Here is a 15,034-nt window from a genome sequence, read left to right on the forward strand (position 1 = left end):
CCATCTTCAGTGCCTATTTTGCGTCGGCATGGACGCAGCAGGACGACCTTCTAGCTCATCCCCATCTGCAAGACCTTCCCTCACCCTCCGAGCCCTCGCACCTTTAGACATAACTTGTGAAGACGCCTGGGAGGCGCTGCAAGTTGTGAACCCGGCCCACCGAGCGGGGCCGGATGGTATCTCCCCGGCGTTCTACAAAGTGTGTGCAACAAAAAACTGACCGATTCTCAACAACGTGCTCTCTGCATTGCTTGAAAAGGAGTCGCTGCCACTCGAGTGGAAATCGGCTTTGGTTAAGCCAGTGCACAAAGGAAACGGTGCCTCCGTAGAATCTGTGCGCTTGTACCGCCCTATCTCTATTATATCAATTGTGTGCAAAACAATGGAGTGCATTATCAACACAAAAATACTTAATCAATTAAAGGAACGGAGCCTGCTTTTTGCCCACCACTGGTTTTTTGCCCACGCCGTAGGTACGAGCTTACTCTGGCCACATTGGTGCACGAAGTAAGTGAATGTCCGGACAATTGCACGGCATGCGAGTTGGTCCAACTAGATTCTAAATGCATCCGACCAGGTCGACCACAGCCTTTTACTGCGGAATCTGCTGAAAACTGGCGTAGCGGGCTCCACTCTCAAATGGATCGCAAATAACTTGGCAGGCTGAGGCCAGAGAGTTGTGTTCTAAGGAGTGAAGTTCGAGGCCCTAGAGGTAATCTCTGGCATCCACCGAGGCAGCGCATTGGGCCCGACCCTCTTTAACATCTTCATTGATGATGTGATTGGTTCTCCTAAATCGAGGCCATTTCTCTTCACCGATGATCCAACACTTCAGCCCATCAGAGGCATAGGCCCTTACAAGCAACTACGGGAGGATCTTTGCAAGCTGCAAGAATGGTCCGTGATACACCGACTGCCCCTCAACACTGCAAAGTGCTCCGTGATGCTACTCGCCACCAACCGACAGCCCCTGCCCCCTCCAGGCTTTACTATCGGTGACACCCTAATTGCAAGGACATCGCGAACAAAACTTTTGGAGATCACGCTAGATCTGCATTTTCATTCCCCCTGTTACATTAGTGAGGTGCTTTCCAGGGCACCACGTACACTGAGCTTTGTGCAACGTGTATCAAGGGAGACTGGCCCAAAAGCACTGCGAAGTTCGTACACTGCACTAGTGCTTCCGCAGCTTGAGTACTGCTCGTTTGTATGGAGCCCTCGGCAGGTCGCTACGATTGCTTCTTTAGAAAGTGTACTACGGTTAGCTGCCTACGTACGCTGTCTTGCACTGCCAGTTGCAGTCACAGCTCCAACTGTAAGAGATATGGACACTTCCGAACTTCTCGGAGGTGTAGGGTGGAATCGCCTGTCTCTCCATAGACGTGACGCCTCGCTTCGCCTCCTAGCTTGTGTGCTTAACGGCCCTCCCATGCCGCTCCTACACGATGCGAGAAAGAAATGCTCTGGCGCAAACTGCAATCACTTCTCGTCGGACAGAGGGACACAAAGGTATGCTCTTCCCTAGAGCCACTGAGCTCTGGCTGAGCTCTGGCGCTCCCTCCCAAGCGAAGTTATGCGAGGGCCATTTGAAGAAAACACATAAAAGAATTGTGCAAGTGTGCAACCCTCCATCTATTAACTGACGAGACATTCGGACCAAAATTCAGTGTACAGTTACTGTGATTTACTAATTATTTCTATTAGGAGCAGGTACAGTGGGCCTGCATAAAATGGGCAACAGCCTTTTATCTGTCATTAAGGCTTTTATAAACCGAATTGGGCAGTTTTAGAATAGCGCACGCTTTGCTTACGCTTTGCTTACGCAGAGAGTAGCATCGTCGCCACTGCGCACGCCCCGAGCGCTAACCACGATTTTCAACACTGGATGGCATTGCACTCCTACGGAAGGTGCACGGTAGAAACGTTTTGGAAGACCCAGAAGGTTGGCAACGATCGCCGACAGCTTGTTGCTTGCGACGCGCGAACGTTTCTTCAGTAGTAAGTACGGTAAGTACACGAGAGTTCCCGCCGAAGCGACGCAAGCAAACACGACCGGTCGACCGCTCCCGTCGCAATCTCATGTTAAAAAAAAAAAAATTTTTAGATACATTTTCAAAATGCGCGCCTATATTATGACGTCATAACTGGTAGCCTAGCTGGCCTAGCAATCCACGAAAGTCGAGTCGATTCAGAGTCAATCCAAAGTCAACCTGAGAGCCAGTAGCCAAACCCATACGCCAACCTGCTCGTGTTTGTGTTTACAAGCCAGGATGTTAACCGTGAGGCGCATCTGTACCTCGTCGATTCTCGTTAACTTCATGGGTGCGCGAAGGATGAGGTGAGCGAGATCAACTGTTTACTGTTGTTAACCCATGTCGTCCTTAGAATCGGAATTGAAATTCTTCGTTCTGTTTCCCCCTTCGACGACAGCGACAGGCCGGCGCACCCCAAGATCTACACTCGTACTGGAGATAAAGGCACGTTACCCTCGATTTAATTGCGGGTTTAATGCAAAAGTTGTTATAATTACATTGCAGGTGACGTTATTACGCCGCTGTCTACGCGCTACCTGCCGTACTTTGTTGCTTGCAGTCGTACGACAACGTAAACGGTTCTGTAGCTCATCCACGTCGAGCATTCCCCCGACTAAACTTTTCTTAGCCAACATTTCGTTAATTTCGACCGTGACACAAGTTTTAATATAGTATTTTGGTCGTAGGTATTAAATGTGAAAGGTAGCGCGAGTTTCCTGCCTATCGTAATGCTTCGGATAAGCGTACACGACCAAAGTTCACGTCACACGCCGAAGCATCACTGAAAGCAGCTTTTCTGCACTTGCAACATGGAGGTAGGAAGAAAAGGAGGCGACAGACCGACTCAGGCCAGTTTAAGTAGCCAGCCAAACGAGACAATCCCGAGTGAAGTTGGAAGTAGAGGATGCAGTCGGTGGGTGACCAAAAACAGCTGTTGGCACCAAGTCGGTTCTCGTTTCCTCTCGGTTTTGGTCATCGTTGGGGGCATGTCCCTCCACACTTCATGTCGCCTCCAGAAGCTTCCTACCTCCATGACTTGTAAGTTGCAACTTCGAACTTCAAGATCGTTGCCTTCACGGATGAATGGATGGATGGATGCTAACGCCTGTACCCTTTATAACGAGCGGTAGCTTACGCCACCTAGCCTAGAAATTAAAAACCAAAAATAAGATTCCTTCCTTCGCCCTTCTAAACCAATTTGCTTCCCCTCTGCAATTTTGTGACTATCGCCAGGCCGGCGTGGGATATCACCAGGATGACCTTTGGGGGATAAAAAAACTAAAAGCTCACTGTGGCCCTCTTGCTTATAGTTGCCTACATTTTAAAGTAGTTCCCAACATGGCTTTGATTTCAGTAATTGATTTTTCACATCAATTTATTTAGAATTGCCAACATGCAGAAATGGTGTCACGTGCGAGGCCTGAATATTTGATTTCTGTCCGCTTTCTTCGTCAACTTCTCTTTTATTATCCTTGGGATGGGCTCTTTCAGGAACGTCGGTGACATTCAGCGGTCAGAGGCGGAGAAAAGACGACGCTGTCTTTGAGGCTCTTGGTACGACGGATGAACTGAACTCGCACATTGGTTACATTAGGGCAGTTCTACAGCATGAAGAGCTCAGTGACCAGCTCAAGACGGTAGGTGATCTCGTCTGATAGCATCGCCCGATATGCCTGGGATAACTTTTCCAAAGATGTGTCTTTCTGAAGGAGGTGGGAAGAATGCTTCACGAGACTGGCTGTTGCCTTAAGTCTCACATCCTTATGTAAGGATCGATATATACTACATTTCACTAGTAGTGCGAGTGAAGCAGAAGCTACAAGAGTGAACAACACGCTTTGCACAAAACCTGCAGTCATGTGCGTCCAAACACAAAAAAAATTTCAGATAAGGGAGCCCTGGAATTGTGGGGCATAGGTTGCCCCCAGAATACTATGGGGGGCAACCGTCGCCCCTTGCGTTCCCTATTAGACTGCCGTGCCTACAGTGAAAGCGTCATTCAAGGCAACATGTCTGTGCTTGTAGCCTTGGAGCCAGAATGGAATAGCAGCAGTGCTGGGGGTATTAGAATGGGGAGTGGAATTAGATGCCTTTTGCCTAGAATAGAATGGGCTTGGTTCTGTTTTATTTATTTTACAATACCACCAGCTTGTTTAGGGGCCAAGGCAAGGGTAAGCGATACAAAACAAAACCATTCACAGTGCAATCTCGGTGCGCAGCGCATCGGCACATGCAATAAGTGTGCAGCACTCAGCACATGCTTATGCGAGCTGCGTTGACCTTCAGCTAGGGTGTGCTGGTGCACGGTTAAAGTGCCTCTTAAAGTAGCATTTCTGCTTGACGGCTTGATTACCTGACCGGGTCATGCTGCTTCAAGAATGAAAGTGGTGCCCCCAGTGATGCAACCAAAACTAAAAAGTTGTAACTTCTCACCACGCAGAAACTAGACATTCTTAGGACCTTTCTAAGCAAACACACTGGTCATATATATATCTCCTAGAACTCAAGGTCATATGGTCCGTTTGCAAAGAAAATGGCGGTTGTAACTTTGCCTTCTGTTCCGGGCCTTTTACACTTGATCACACTTTCAATGCCTAGAGTACCACTGAGTGCTCTCTGTGACCATTGCTCGGCTTTAGTTAAATGAGCATGGTGTCTACTAACCTAGAAGACCGGGAATCGTTGGGGTATTTGTCGTCTTGAGTAGACAGAAAATTTCCACCCCAATCGGCGTCCGCCAGGAAGATTGAGCCTTTTTTTCTCTGGGGGTCAAAAAAAAACCAAAAAAACTGGGGTGTGGGTATGTTTATACAGCCTGAACTTAGTCTGCTAGCCTGGGGTATTTAACGTACACCACGCAGTAGAGGTACACGGCCGCACGCCGGTACAATCTTCATCCAGATCGAAACGGGCAGGGGTGGGGTTGAACCCAGGATCCCTGGGTTCTGCAGCATGAGCTTTTGCCCTATGTTCTCTGAGCTGGTGTGTGCTAGCCCACTTGGCCACCAATTCCCCATCTGGGGGTCAACAAGCTACAGAAATGGGTGTTTGCACGGAAACGGTGGAAACCGGAATGGTAGAAAAAGGCAGAAAGGCCATGAGGACTAACCTTCAGAGAAAAAAAAAGTGCCGCGGCTCTTGTGAAAGTTCTTTGAGATAAGAAACAAAAACTTTTGAATGAGGAGCCACGGGCCTCTTTTGATCAAAATTTAATAAACTGTCTAAAGTAGTAAAAAAAAGTATATATATGTGTTGCGTGGGACCTCCATTGCTTTCATTAACTATTGACTCGTAGGGAGTCAATAGTTAATTTGTTTGTTATCAATATAGACTTTTAAGCACTTTAATGTGTGATTTAGCTAAGTGTTTATGTTTGTCTGCACCTTTAATATGATGGCATTTTGATTGTTCAAGTTGAATGAATAACTGTGGTGTAGGTACGCTGTAGCATACTACCAAAATGCTGATATAACTTTATATTCCTTTATCTTAAATCTTATATCCTTTACCATTAAATCATTCAAAACATGAAATTAAAAAAAGAAAAAAAAATATTAGGGAATAGATTGCCAACATAGGGTGCTCCAGTACTTGTCCACCGCCCTGGTTACCGTCAGAGATACGGAATTAAAAAGAATGCAATGGAAAGGCTGAGCCAATCCTGGAGTGGGTATGGCCTAGTGTCTCCATACCTACAAATTGAAAGGAATAGGATTATTAATAACCCTAATTCGGGGCCAGAATGGAGTTGGAATGGAATTGCTTATTCTGCAACACTGGTCATTACATTTGCGGCGCTCTAAATAATTCAAAGGAGGGTAATGTGCGAGTTCCCGTAAACATACCTCCCGAGTGTGGCAGGTTGCACTCTCTCTTCGTCAGTCTATTATTTGAAAAATTCTTGGTACTACAACTACGCCCTGACATTGCTTGGCAGCTTTGTCGGCCAAATGCTGACCTTTCCCCCCACCTTCTGCTGTTCTTTGCGTTGCAGGTGCAGTGCCTCCTTCAGGACCTGCAGGCCTCCATTGCAACCCCCAAGTCGTCTTCGTCGGAAGGACAGAGAGGTAGGGACGTCCGACGAATATTTTGCCCCACGAGGCACCTGGGGTATTCGCTTGACAAGACAAACCTCTCGTGCCCCAGTGAAAACGGCCTTTCCTCCGGAGCACGTGGAAGAGCTGGAGCGGTGGATAGACGGACATACCAGCAACCTCAAACCCCTCAGGAACTTCATCCTACCTGTGAGCGTTGGTAGTTTTGCTTGCCTTTTTGTTCGGAACAGGCTCCGGCACTCCTTATAGTAGCCTCGTTGTTTTAGGCCGGCCTGCCGACTCTCCTTCAGCATGACTGAAAATATTTTCACCCTCCTCCTCGCGTTCATCAGTGGGAGAGAGAAGAAGCCCCTTTTGTCTGAACTTCTTGTGGCAAAGTGATCCGCAATGGGCATGAAACTGTCGTTTGGGTATCTTACTTGCCTGTTGTGCTCAACCCCTCCCCTTCTTTCTGACTAGAAGTCTGCCTTTAACCAGCTGTCGTTATGACAATCACATATGGGGAAAGCATAAAACTTCTCTGTTTGCACTTTTAATGTACTACCTTAGTGTGTGCTGTAGTACAAACGTACTCCCTCAATAAAGGGATGCTGATAATGAGTTCCGTAACTAGTCGCTGGTAGAGAATGCAAGCAAACAGTTGCTTACTGCTCTTCGTTTACTGTAGTCTTTGAGGGGACAGAATGTAAATATATTTTGACTGGGAGCTAACCAGGCCTTAAAAATGACTAAACCAGGGAAGGAGGACGAAGACACTTAAAAAGAAGAATGCACACACACACACATTGTCTCTGTTAACTCTGTCAACAGAGAGAGAGTCTGTGTCATTCATTTTACATCGTACCTGCTTGCTTCTTTTGGGTTTCAGGTTGAGTTATATTTAGGATTCGGTGTTTTCGGTAAATACCGATAAACCTCAAAATTAGCCCCCGAGACGGTTTTATAGAAACCATTGAAGATTCAAAACACCCCGAATTGGAGCTGTCCTTGACTAAGAAAAGCCAAAGCTACACAGGACATCTCCTACCCATTTTCATTTCTTTACGGCATTTGTCGTTCTCTAAGTATATAGTTCATAGTTGATGTTCTCTGAAGGATGGGAAAATCCTATTCCCGTGTCTTATTTTCTGAAACACAAGTCTCGATAAACAATATTGATTGTTTTTGTGACCCTGGAAATTGACACCAAAAAACACAGAATCTGTAGGGAAAAATAAACCCCTGATTTCTAAAAAAAAAAAAAAAAATAGAACCCTGAAAACACGAAACCATAGTTATATTTAAGATTTACCAGCTCGCCTGCTAACTCATTCTTCTTTTGTACAACAAACTCTGGTAGAATCAGTTAGGTTTAGTGCAGGCTATTTCGGTAGCCTGACTTAAATGCTGACATTTACTCTAAATCTTGGTTAGGCAAGAAAACTATGGCAAGCAGATTGTCGCCATTGTTTCTTTGTGAATAGTTGGGAGAAGGGTAAATGTGGCACCTTACTGAAGTGCGTTCAAAATACTCTTCTCGTTTCCCACATTGTTGGCAATGTTTGTCTAAACAAATCTTCTGCCTTGTCTTTCTTGTCCAGTCTGGCAGTCCATCAAGCTCGTCAATCCACATAGCACGGTCCGTGTGTCGGCGTGCTGAACGGAGGTAATATGTCTTTTTCTTTTGATAATTTTCTACGCTACCTCCGATATACAGCCATCTGTCAGCTGTGGGAACATTTTCTGTTGATGCAATGTGGTGGTAAGGGTTATTGGTCATGACAAGAAGTCCACTGGACAGCAATGGAATTTCATATTTGTGTTAAGGTGGTTCCTGGCTACTGTCTGCACAGTCACCGTTTTCACTTGGCATTCACTATGGGGCATGACTTTCAGTGTATGCTTACAACTGCACCAAGAACGTTGGGCTTCATCACATTATTTTTGTCACCGAGCAATGTCTTTTCCAACTGCTTTGCTGAAAACATTTTTTTTTAGTGACATATGTGAGTGACTTGTTTCTTTGGTAGGGTGAGCACGCTGGTTCATGACAATGAAGTGGATGACGTCGTCATGCGGTACCTGAACAGGTGAGCACTTGCAGAGAGCTCATCCGGGCACCTTTAACATTGCTAGGTTGCGGCATTATCTTTGTGCCATATGGAATGTTTTCTCACAAGGTGCACGTCTGTTTCAGGCTGAGCGACTTCTTGTTCGTCGCAGCACGAGTTGCAGCCCAACACGATGGTGCTGAAGAAGTTATCTACAAGTAGCTTTGTGGAACTGTCTCCTGAGTTCAGTTATGAGGACCTATTTTTATAATAAATTTAGGGGAAAAAACGTATTTTTGGCTTTGTTGTAAATGCTTTGCTCATGGCCTGTTTTGGGACCTACGAAAATACCATGCACAAATAATTACAAACTGTGAGACCCCGACATTTTGAGTTAGCTTTTGATCACAGTCTGTAAATACTAATCAAAAGCACAAAAAAAATTGGCAAATATTCACGTAATAGAAACTTTTTTTTTTTTTTTTAGCAGGTATGGTCGGCTAGATCGGCGCTCAAGTTGTGCTAGCAGGACGTTTGGGTGCTCACGCCACACTTTTGTCTTAATTATGGGGAAGAGAAAGAAAAAAAGGGAATTCTTTTCTTTTTTTTTTTTTTTGCGCCAGCAAATGAAAAGCCGTGACATCAACACCGTGACGCCACGCACGTCTACACAGAGCGCTAATGTCCGGCTCTTATTTCGGGTCGAAGAGCCGTGATTCAGCGCATCAGTCCCCCCCTTCCTCCCCCCTCTCGTTCCCCAGAAATCGATGACCGCCAAAGTAGTCCAGAGGGGGCCTGGCTTTTTTTAGGGTGTCCGTGCCATACGCGCGAAGGCCACGGCCGCTGCCTCTACTGCGCGCCAGGGATGGAGTAGCAGACGACATCGGCAGCGCGGCGTCGTCTGCTATTTGACCTTCGCCGCGCCGTGAATGGCCGCTTTCATGCCTCCAGTTTTCTCTGTTTATGCTCATCAGCTCGTGCGGGAAGAGCCTCGATTAATCTCTTGTCTGGTCTTGAGCTTCCGACAGCCTCTCGCTCGCCATTGGCGCTTTTGAACGAGCCTTTCTTCGGAACCGACGCCGAAAACTACAGAAGACGCGTCAAAGCAGACGACGCTGACAGCGTCGTCTGCTTCTTTTCTACCGCGCGGTGCCGAGGAAGTACGTCGTCGCTGCAGGAGCGAGCAGAGTGGCCGGGACGGCCCCACCGGATGTTCAGGGCTGCCAAAATTAAACCTTTTGTTGCGTTATTTGCGTTCTCCGCAGCGTCCCAGGGGCGGGCCGTGCCAACAGCGGCGAGAGACCACCGGCAATAAGCGACGAGGACCGGGCGTTTGTTGCTCGCACACCGTGAACCGTGACGTTCTGGGGTGCCGAGAGGGAGAAACCGGCGCCATGCGTCACTCCGGCGTGTCCCGGAATTGGTTAATACCGTTCTGACGACGGGCGTCGCAGGTGGAACAATGCGCTCGCCGACGCTGCCACCAGAAGCGCACCCGCTCAGGAACGCCGCTTTCCCGCTTTGCACCGGCGTCTGCGTCGACGACGGTCGCTAGTCGGAGAAGTTGGAGCTACAGGGTTTTTTTTTTTGTTGCTGTTTTCCCCGTCTGTTCTTGCGAGCAGTTCGCTGTTCGTGCGGCTCTTTGAGCTCAGCTGGGACGCCGCGAGGTTCCCCGCGAAGGTGTGCTCATGACGATAGCCGGAGAGCGCTCCGGCATCGACGACTTCCCACAGGTGAGCGAGGGACGGAATGGACTTTGAAGTCGCGCTCATTGCGCACCTTGGGCACGTGCACTGCTGAGCCGTATCGTGCATGTCGCAGAATTTACATCTCTCTCTCTCTCTCTCTCTCTGTTTTTTTGTTTTTGTTTTTTTTAGCACGGAAATGGTTTAGTTGTACGCATCGTTTGTCGTTTAATATTTTGAATTATTCAAACAATGTCCCATGTTTTCATTTAGATGTATGGAACATAATTACAAATAATTTTTCTTCTCTTTTTTTTTTTTTTTTTTCTAAAGAACACGCGGAAGAGATTTAGCTGTGCCGTTGCTTTCGCTTAAAGTGGAGAAAAAATTACCTACCGATGAGCGGCAAACCAACCGAAAAAAATTGAAACTTAAAAAAAAAAATAGTTCCAGACTTCTTTTTTCTTTTTTTTTTTTTAAACTAACCACACCAGGACATTTCTGGTACGGAAGTCGTAATTAATCCTTTTACCGAATCCATGTTTGCGTTCAGTGCATTACGCTCGGTTCTTGAAACTAGTGCGAAACGATTTTGCCGTTTTCCGAATTTCGGATGGTTCTTCGCGCATGCATGCTTTTCTGCCTTATAAAGTGGCGGAGCGGTGTAACCATGTTCTTTTACGTTCACTTAACACCGTTTAGGATGAATTATTGACGTTCATATTCCACGAAGCAGGTGTTAGTTTTTCCTCTCCGCGGAGTGGCGGGATCGCAGAAAAAGTCGGAGAAAAACGAGCAGCGTTCACCCTTTCAACTCGCACATGTCACTAACATTCATCGTAGCTACGCGCGAGTCAAGTACTCGTGCGATGCTCGCGTCCGATCCACGAGCCTCGTTTGAATATATGCACTATAAAGTGCCCCCCTCCCCCTTCCCCCTCCCCCGCGCGTTAATGCGCCAACACTGCAACACTGCGATTCCCGTAACATCAAGTTCTGCGAAGGAGAAAATGATAAAGAAACTACTTTTATCCTTGATATTACACCACGACAAAGACGCGACGTGCCATATTTTGTGGAGTTCATCGTTCTGTTGCGTTACCGATCGGCGGTTTAGTGTTTTCGATGAAAACTCTGGCTGGACGGCAGCTGCACTCGGAGGGCCCCCGATTCCTGCCAGCCTTTGGGGTTAACCGCAGGCAACTTCGTGACGGTATAATTTCGAGGCCATTTCTTTTTGCTTCGTGTTACGAAACCTCCGAGCACCCCAAAGTACGACCTTCTACTCCGGGAAGGAAGAACGGACGGGGGGATTATTATCATTACAGGATTACCGGGGGGAGGTCGCCAGAACTTGAACGGACGAAATTGTCGTAAACGCGTGTCCCGCGTTCTTGCGCCTCACTTGTTTTCTGTATTTGTTCCTGGCTATTGTCAGTCGGGACGGAAGCGGCAAATCGGCGTTTTCGGTCGGCTCTTGCGGATGCCCGAAATGTAGACGCCCTGAGTTATGCGGGAAATCGCTCCCCCCTCTTCTCTCTCTCTCTCCCACTTTTATTTTTGTTTAGGTACCAATCGTCGTTCCCAGTCGTTCTTGCCGAGAATGACACAGTCGTTGGTGCGAATCTGTGCTGCACTAGGTACACGCGCTGCAGCGAGGTCCTTCAAAATGGCCGCTGATATGACGCCAGTGCCTGCCACGCGTACGACACAAAAAAAAGGACCCTGGGGTGGACTTGCGGGGGTCCGATTACTGCGCCATTTGTGCCTTTCAAAGTGCTCGCCCCGCCGTATAGTCACGGGCGGGCTGACAACGACAGGGCGCGTCTCTTGCGGACGCGCGGCCTGCAAGCACGCCCTCGCTGTCTTTCGTCGGGCTGTGGCCGCGCGTGCACGCTCGGAGTGCATGAGGCGCCGAAGTGTTACGAAAGATCACTGACACGGTGAAGACGCCAGCGAGGAGTTTCGGCAGTTCCGCCTGTGCAGCGCGAGCTTTCTACCTTCGATAACGCTTCGGCGTCATGTCGTGAGGCTCGAGCGTGCTCACGCTGTCAAAGCACGACGGAAGGCCGCGAGACGCCCCGCCGTTCTTACCGTGTCAGGAACTATAGCAAGCAAGCTCTGGAGGCGGAGCAACGAGAAGACCCGTCAGTGGCTCTACCTTCTAGTACATTTAATTCAAATGTGAAAAAAATAATTCGTTTAAACATCGCGCAAAAGAAGTAATCATTTTTCTAGTACTGAAACTAATTTAGCTGCTGCGCCACGCTGGTCGATACAGTGGCCTTGTGCGACCTTTCTAAATGTTCGATTGTTTATTCGAATAACCTTGTATTTGAATTTATCTTTGAATCGAACTTTGATGGACAGCAGTCTAGAGCTCCGTAGTATTTCCGTGTTCGTGGCCCGGTCGACCGGGTTAGTAGGCTTCGTTGTGTGCGTTTCCCACCGCACACGAATGTACTGCGGAGAAGCGACAGTTGCAGAGCACGGTACACATCGCGATCCTGCGCAACTCGCTTCGCCGCAGAGCAGCCGCGTGCTCACACGGAAAGCACTTCTCTGGAACGAGATGATGCACGCTCACGCATCGAGTAGTTTATAAATAATAATAATAACAACAATAATAATAATAACTCGGTGAGTGCTGTGGCGTACCACCCTACTTTGCAGTGAACGTTCCAAAATAAAACAGCGGCTACTGTAACATTGAGACAAGTCCTGATTGGTCGTTATGTTGTTTCTTATTTTAATCGAATTTGAGATTTAAGGAAGGATATTTGGGGACAGTGAAAGGATTCCCAAGTGACCTTGATCAGGCGTATCTGGGCTGCACCATAGCTTAAAAGTTTGACGTTAGATCTCTCGTTTAGTTACACCAATATATAGGCCCAGCGAAGCGTTGTCCAAATTTATTTTTTAGCCTAATATTTGCCATTTTACCCAAAACTACATTTCTTTTCAGATAAAAGAAAAAAAGAATATCCAATATATGTTGTCTTTTTCCTTAAAAAAAAAAACGAAAAACAAAAAAAAAGTTGCTTTTGTGGGTTTAGAAAGGAAAAAGCGGACGCATTCTAACGCGTTCGACGAGTGCAGTGGAGACAATGGCAGCTAGCTTTAGGTCTACCCACTAATCCGTCCAATCAGAGCTCGGCGTTCTGAGGTTCCCCCGCGCTCTCTCGGCTCATCCTCTCCCTCGGTGTCTGCCCGCATATTCTAGCGATGTCTTCGCAACAGGCGTTCATTGTTCGGGATTTTTTTTCTTTCAAATTTTAAATTTAGGAAAGAGTATTTGCACACAGCAATCAGATCTAGAAATTTTCTCAATTAGGATTGTTGGGACGAATGTGTCGTTTACATGCCATTATAAATAGTCGTATTAAAAAGTTACTGAACTTTGAAGTGGACAGTTGGGGAGTTCGGGAACAACCTTTTCGAGTTCAGCTGGGTTTTCGTTTACGCGTGGTGCAGTAAAGTGAAAGGCCCGGACAAACTATTCGATATTCAATTCAAAAATATTTGGCCAAAACCACACTTCGCTTACTCCAAATCCACTATTCGCGCACGACTGTTCACCCCTACGCAGACAGTGCTGCGGAAGCTATAGGTGCTCGTTGGACCAGTCTATCTTCGCCATGTGATCAGGCTCCCGCCCATAGGCACGCTCAGAAGGTCAGGCTAGAAAAGGGAAGCGTTCGATCGGTTCGGTTAGCGCACTCACCGCGCTCTCAGTTTAGGGATACACGCATGCGCAGTAGGGATGTCTTCGTTGCGCAGTGCGTAGCGGGACGGCGGAACCGATATACGAAAAGGTGAGTTTTAGTAAATCGTTCCGATAACGATACCCGTTACTCCGGCGGCACCTTCGCGCGTGCGTCGTTTCGTCATCGGGTACCGTTATCGGAGGATACAAACACTCCCTATTAGTGAGTTTTAGAGCTGTTGAGACCGGTTATAACGAAGTCGCTTATAACGAAATAGCAGCTACAGCGAAGAGATCACGATTTCCCATTCCCTTTTGCACTTCATTATAACTGAAGTCGTTTATAACGAAATAGCGGCTACAGCGAAGCAATCACGATTTCCCACTCCCTTTTGCACTTCGTCATAACCGAAGTCGGTTATAACGAAATAGCGGCTACAGCAAATCGATCACGATTTCCCATTCCTTTTTGCACTTCGTTATAACCGAAGCCGGTTATAACGAAATAGCGAATATAGCGAAGTGATTTCCGATTCCCGTTGACTTCGTTATAACCGATCTCGACAGTAGACCGATCCGTTAATGCCTGTACCGATACAATGCTTGCTCAAAGGTGTCAGCAGAGCACGTTACCGGAGTTATGGGGACGATCTAATAAAACTCCCATTTAACGCTAAAAAAATGGACACGACATGATCGGTGAGTTCTACGGAGTCTGCGCATGCGCGGCGGTGGAGTCTCACTGACCCTAGTCGGATCGATGGTCGTGGATGCGATGTTAAAGAGTCTTAGTTGAGCGTTCTAATAACTCCGGTAGCAATACTCCCCCGGTGGCTTTGCAAGTGCATCGTATCGTCATCGTGTCTCGTTATCGGAGCGCGAAACCGGTTTACTCAAGCCACCATCGCACTCCCCATACGAGACACACTATGTTCGCGCTGAAGACGTATTGACAGGATTATCTGCGGACTCAATCATGTTTTAAGCATGTTTTTACTTCGCTTGGAACACGTCTGCAGGCAGTTTTTGTTTGACCAATGTGACATGACTAGGTATAGGAACTCGCACCAGACTGAGTGTCTGGAGACGGTCTTTTGTACGGTGTATTAACCGCGGCTAAAGTTTCCTACAGCTCTACGCTATCTCTTTGGTATCTCAACTCCATATCTTGTTTTGGTCGAGCGAGTGCGGCGATCCTGCAGGGTGGCGTTCATCTCTGCTCGCAGGCGTACTCGTACCTGGACACGCCGTACCCGGACACCGACTTCCCCACCGAGGTGCGCGAAGCCTGCCTGCGACGCAGCGCCGTAGGAGCCGAGTGAGTCGGGCTGCTGCTATGCACGCGGGCTGCTCGTCTTTCTGCAAAGAGGCGCGCGGCTGAAACGCGGAACTGGAAAATTCTCTGGCACCTCCGCTCCCTCCGATCTCTGTGGGAAGTCAGCCAGGGACTCGGAACAGCCGCGCGCTCTTCTCGGCTTCGACCCAACACCTTCCACTTTAGCCACGCTAAGAATACGGCGCGAGC

At 47.7% G+C, this 15,034-nt stretch overlaps 2 protein-coding genes across 2 annotated transcripts in view; both read left to right on the plus strand.

The window, feature by feature from the left end:
• Nucleotides 1-2,226: 2,226 nt before the first annotated feature.
• LOC115311613 (corrinoid adenosyltransferase) lies at nt 2,227-8,405 on the plus strand. The gene is made up of 8 exons (XM_029970334.2): nt 2,227-2,338; nt 2,431-2,477; nt 3,525-3,670; nt 6,028-6,100; nt 6,180-6,277; nt 7,669-7,733; nt 8,098-8,157; nt 8,265-8,405. Exons 1-8 carry the CDS (start codon nt 2,271-2,273, stop codon nt 8,338-8,340), a joined length of 633 nt encoding a protein of 210 aa, XP_029826194.2. The 5' UTR covers nt 2,227-2,270; the 3' UTR covers nt 8,341-8,405.
• A 5,796-nt stretch (nt 8,406-14,201) lies between these two features.
• LOC8030498 (ras-related protein Rab-34) overlaps nt 14,202-15,034 on the plus strand; it is a 42,967-nt gene continuing 42,134 nt past the window's right edge. The window contains exons 1-2 of the mRNA XM_042290099.1: nt 14,202-14,245; nt 14,594-14,827. Of these exons, the coding sequence (XP_042146033.1) occupies nt 14,202-14,245; nt 14,594-14,827 (278 nt within the window). The remainder of the gene's footprint in view (nt 14,246-14,593; nt 14,828-15,034) is intronic.

Source organism: Ixodes scapularis, unplaced genomic scaffold (genome assembly GCF_016920785.2).
Source record: "Ixodes scapularis isolate PalLabHiFi unplaced genomic scaffold, ASM1692078v2 PGA_scaffold1__304_contigs__length_218370807, whole genome shotgun sequence".
Taxonomy (NCBI): domain Eukaryota; kingdom Metazoa; phylum Arthropoda; class Arachnida; order Ixodida; family Ixodidae; genus Ixodes; species Ixodes scapularis.

What these genes read in the sequence shown, in the direction of transcription:
- LOC115311613 (XM_029970334.2), top strand. Translation starts at nt 2,271, where the DNA reads ATGTTAACCGTGAGGCGCATCTGTACCTCGTCGATTCTCGTTAACTTC. An exon ending in ATGGGTGCGCGAAGGATGAG is followed by an intron (nt 2,339 to 2,430) that starts GTGAGCGAGATC and finishes CTTCGACGACAG; the next exon opens with CGACAGGCCGGCGCACCCCA. An exon ending in TGTCGGCGTGCTGAACGGAG is followed by an intron (nt 7,734 to 8,097) that starts GTAATATGTCTT and finishes TTTCTTTGGTAG; the next exon opens with GGTGAGCACGCTGGTTCATG.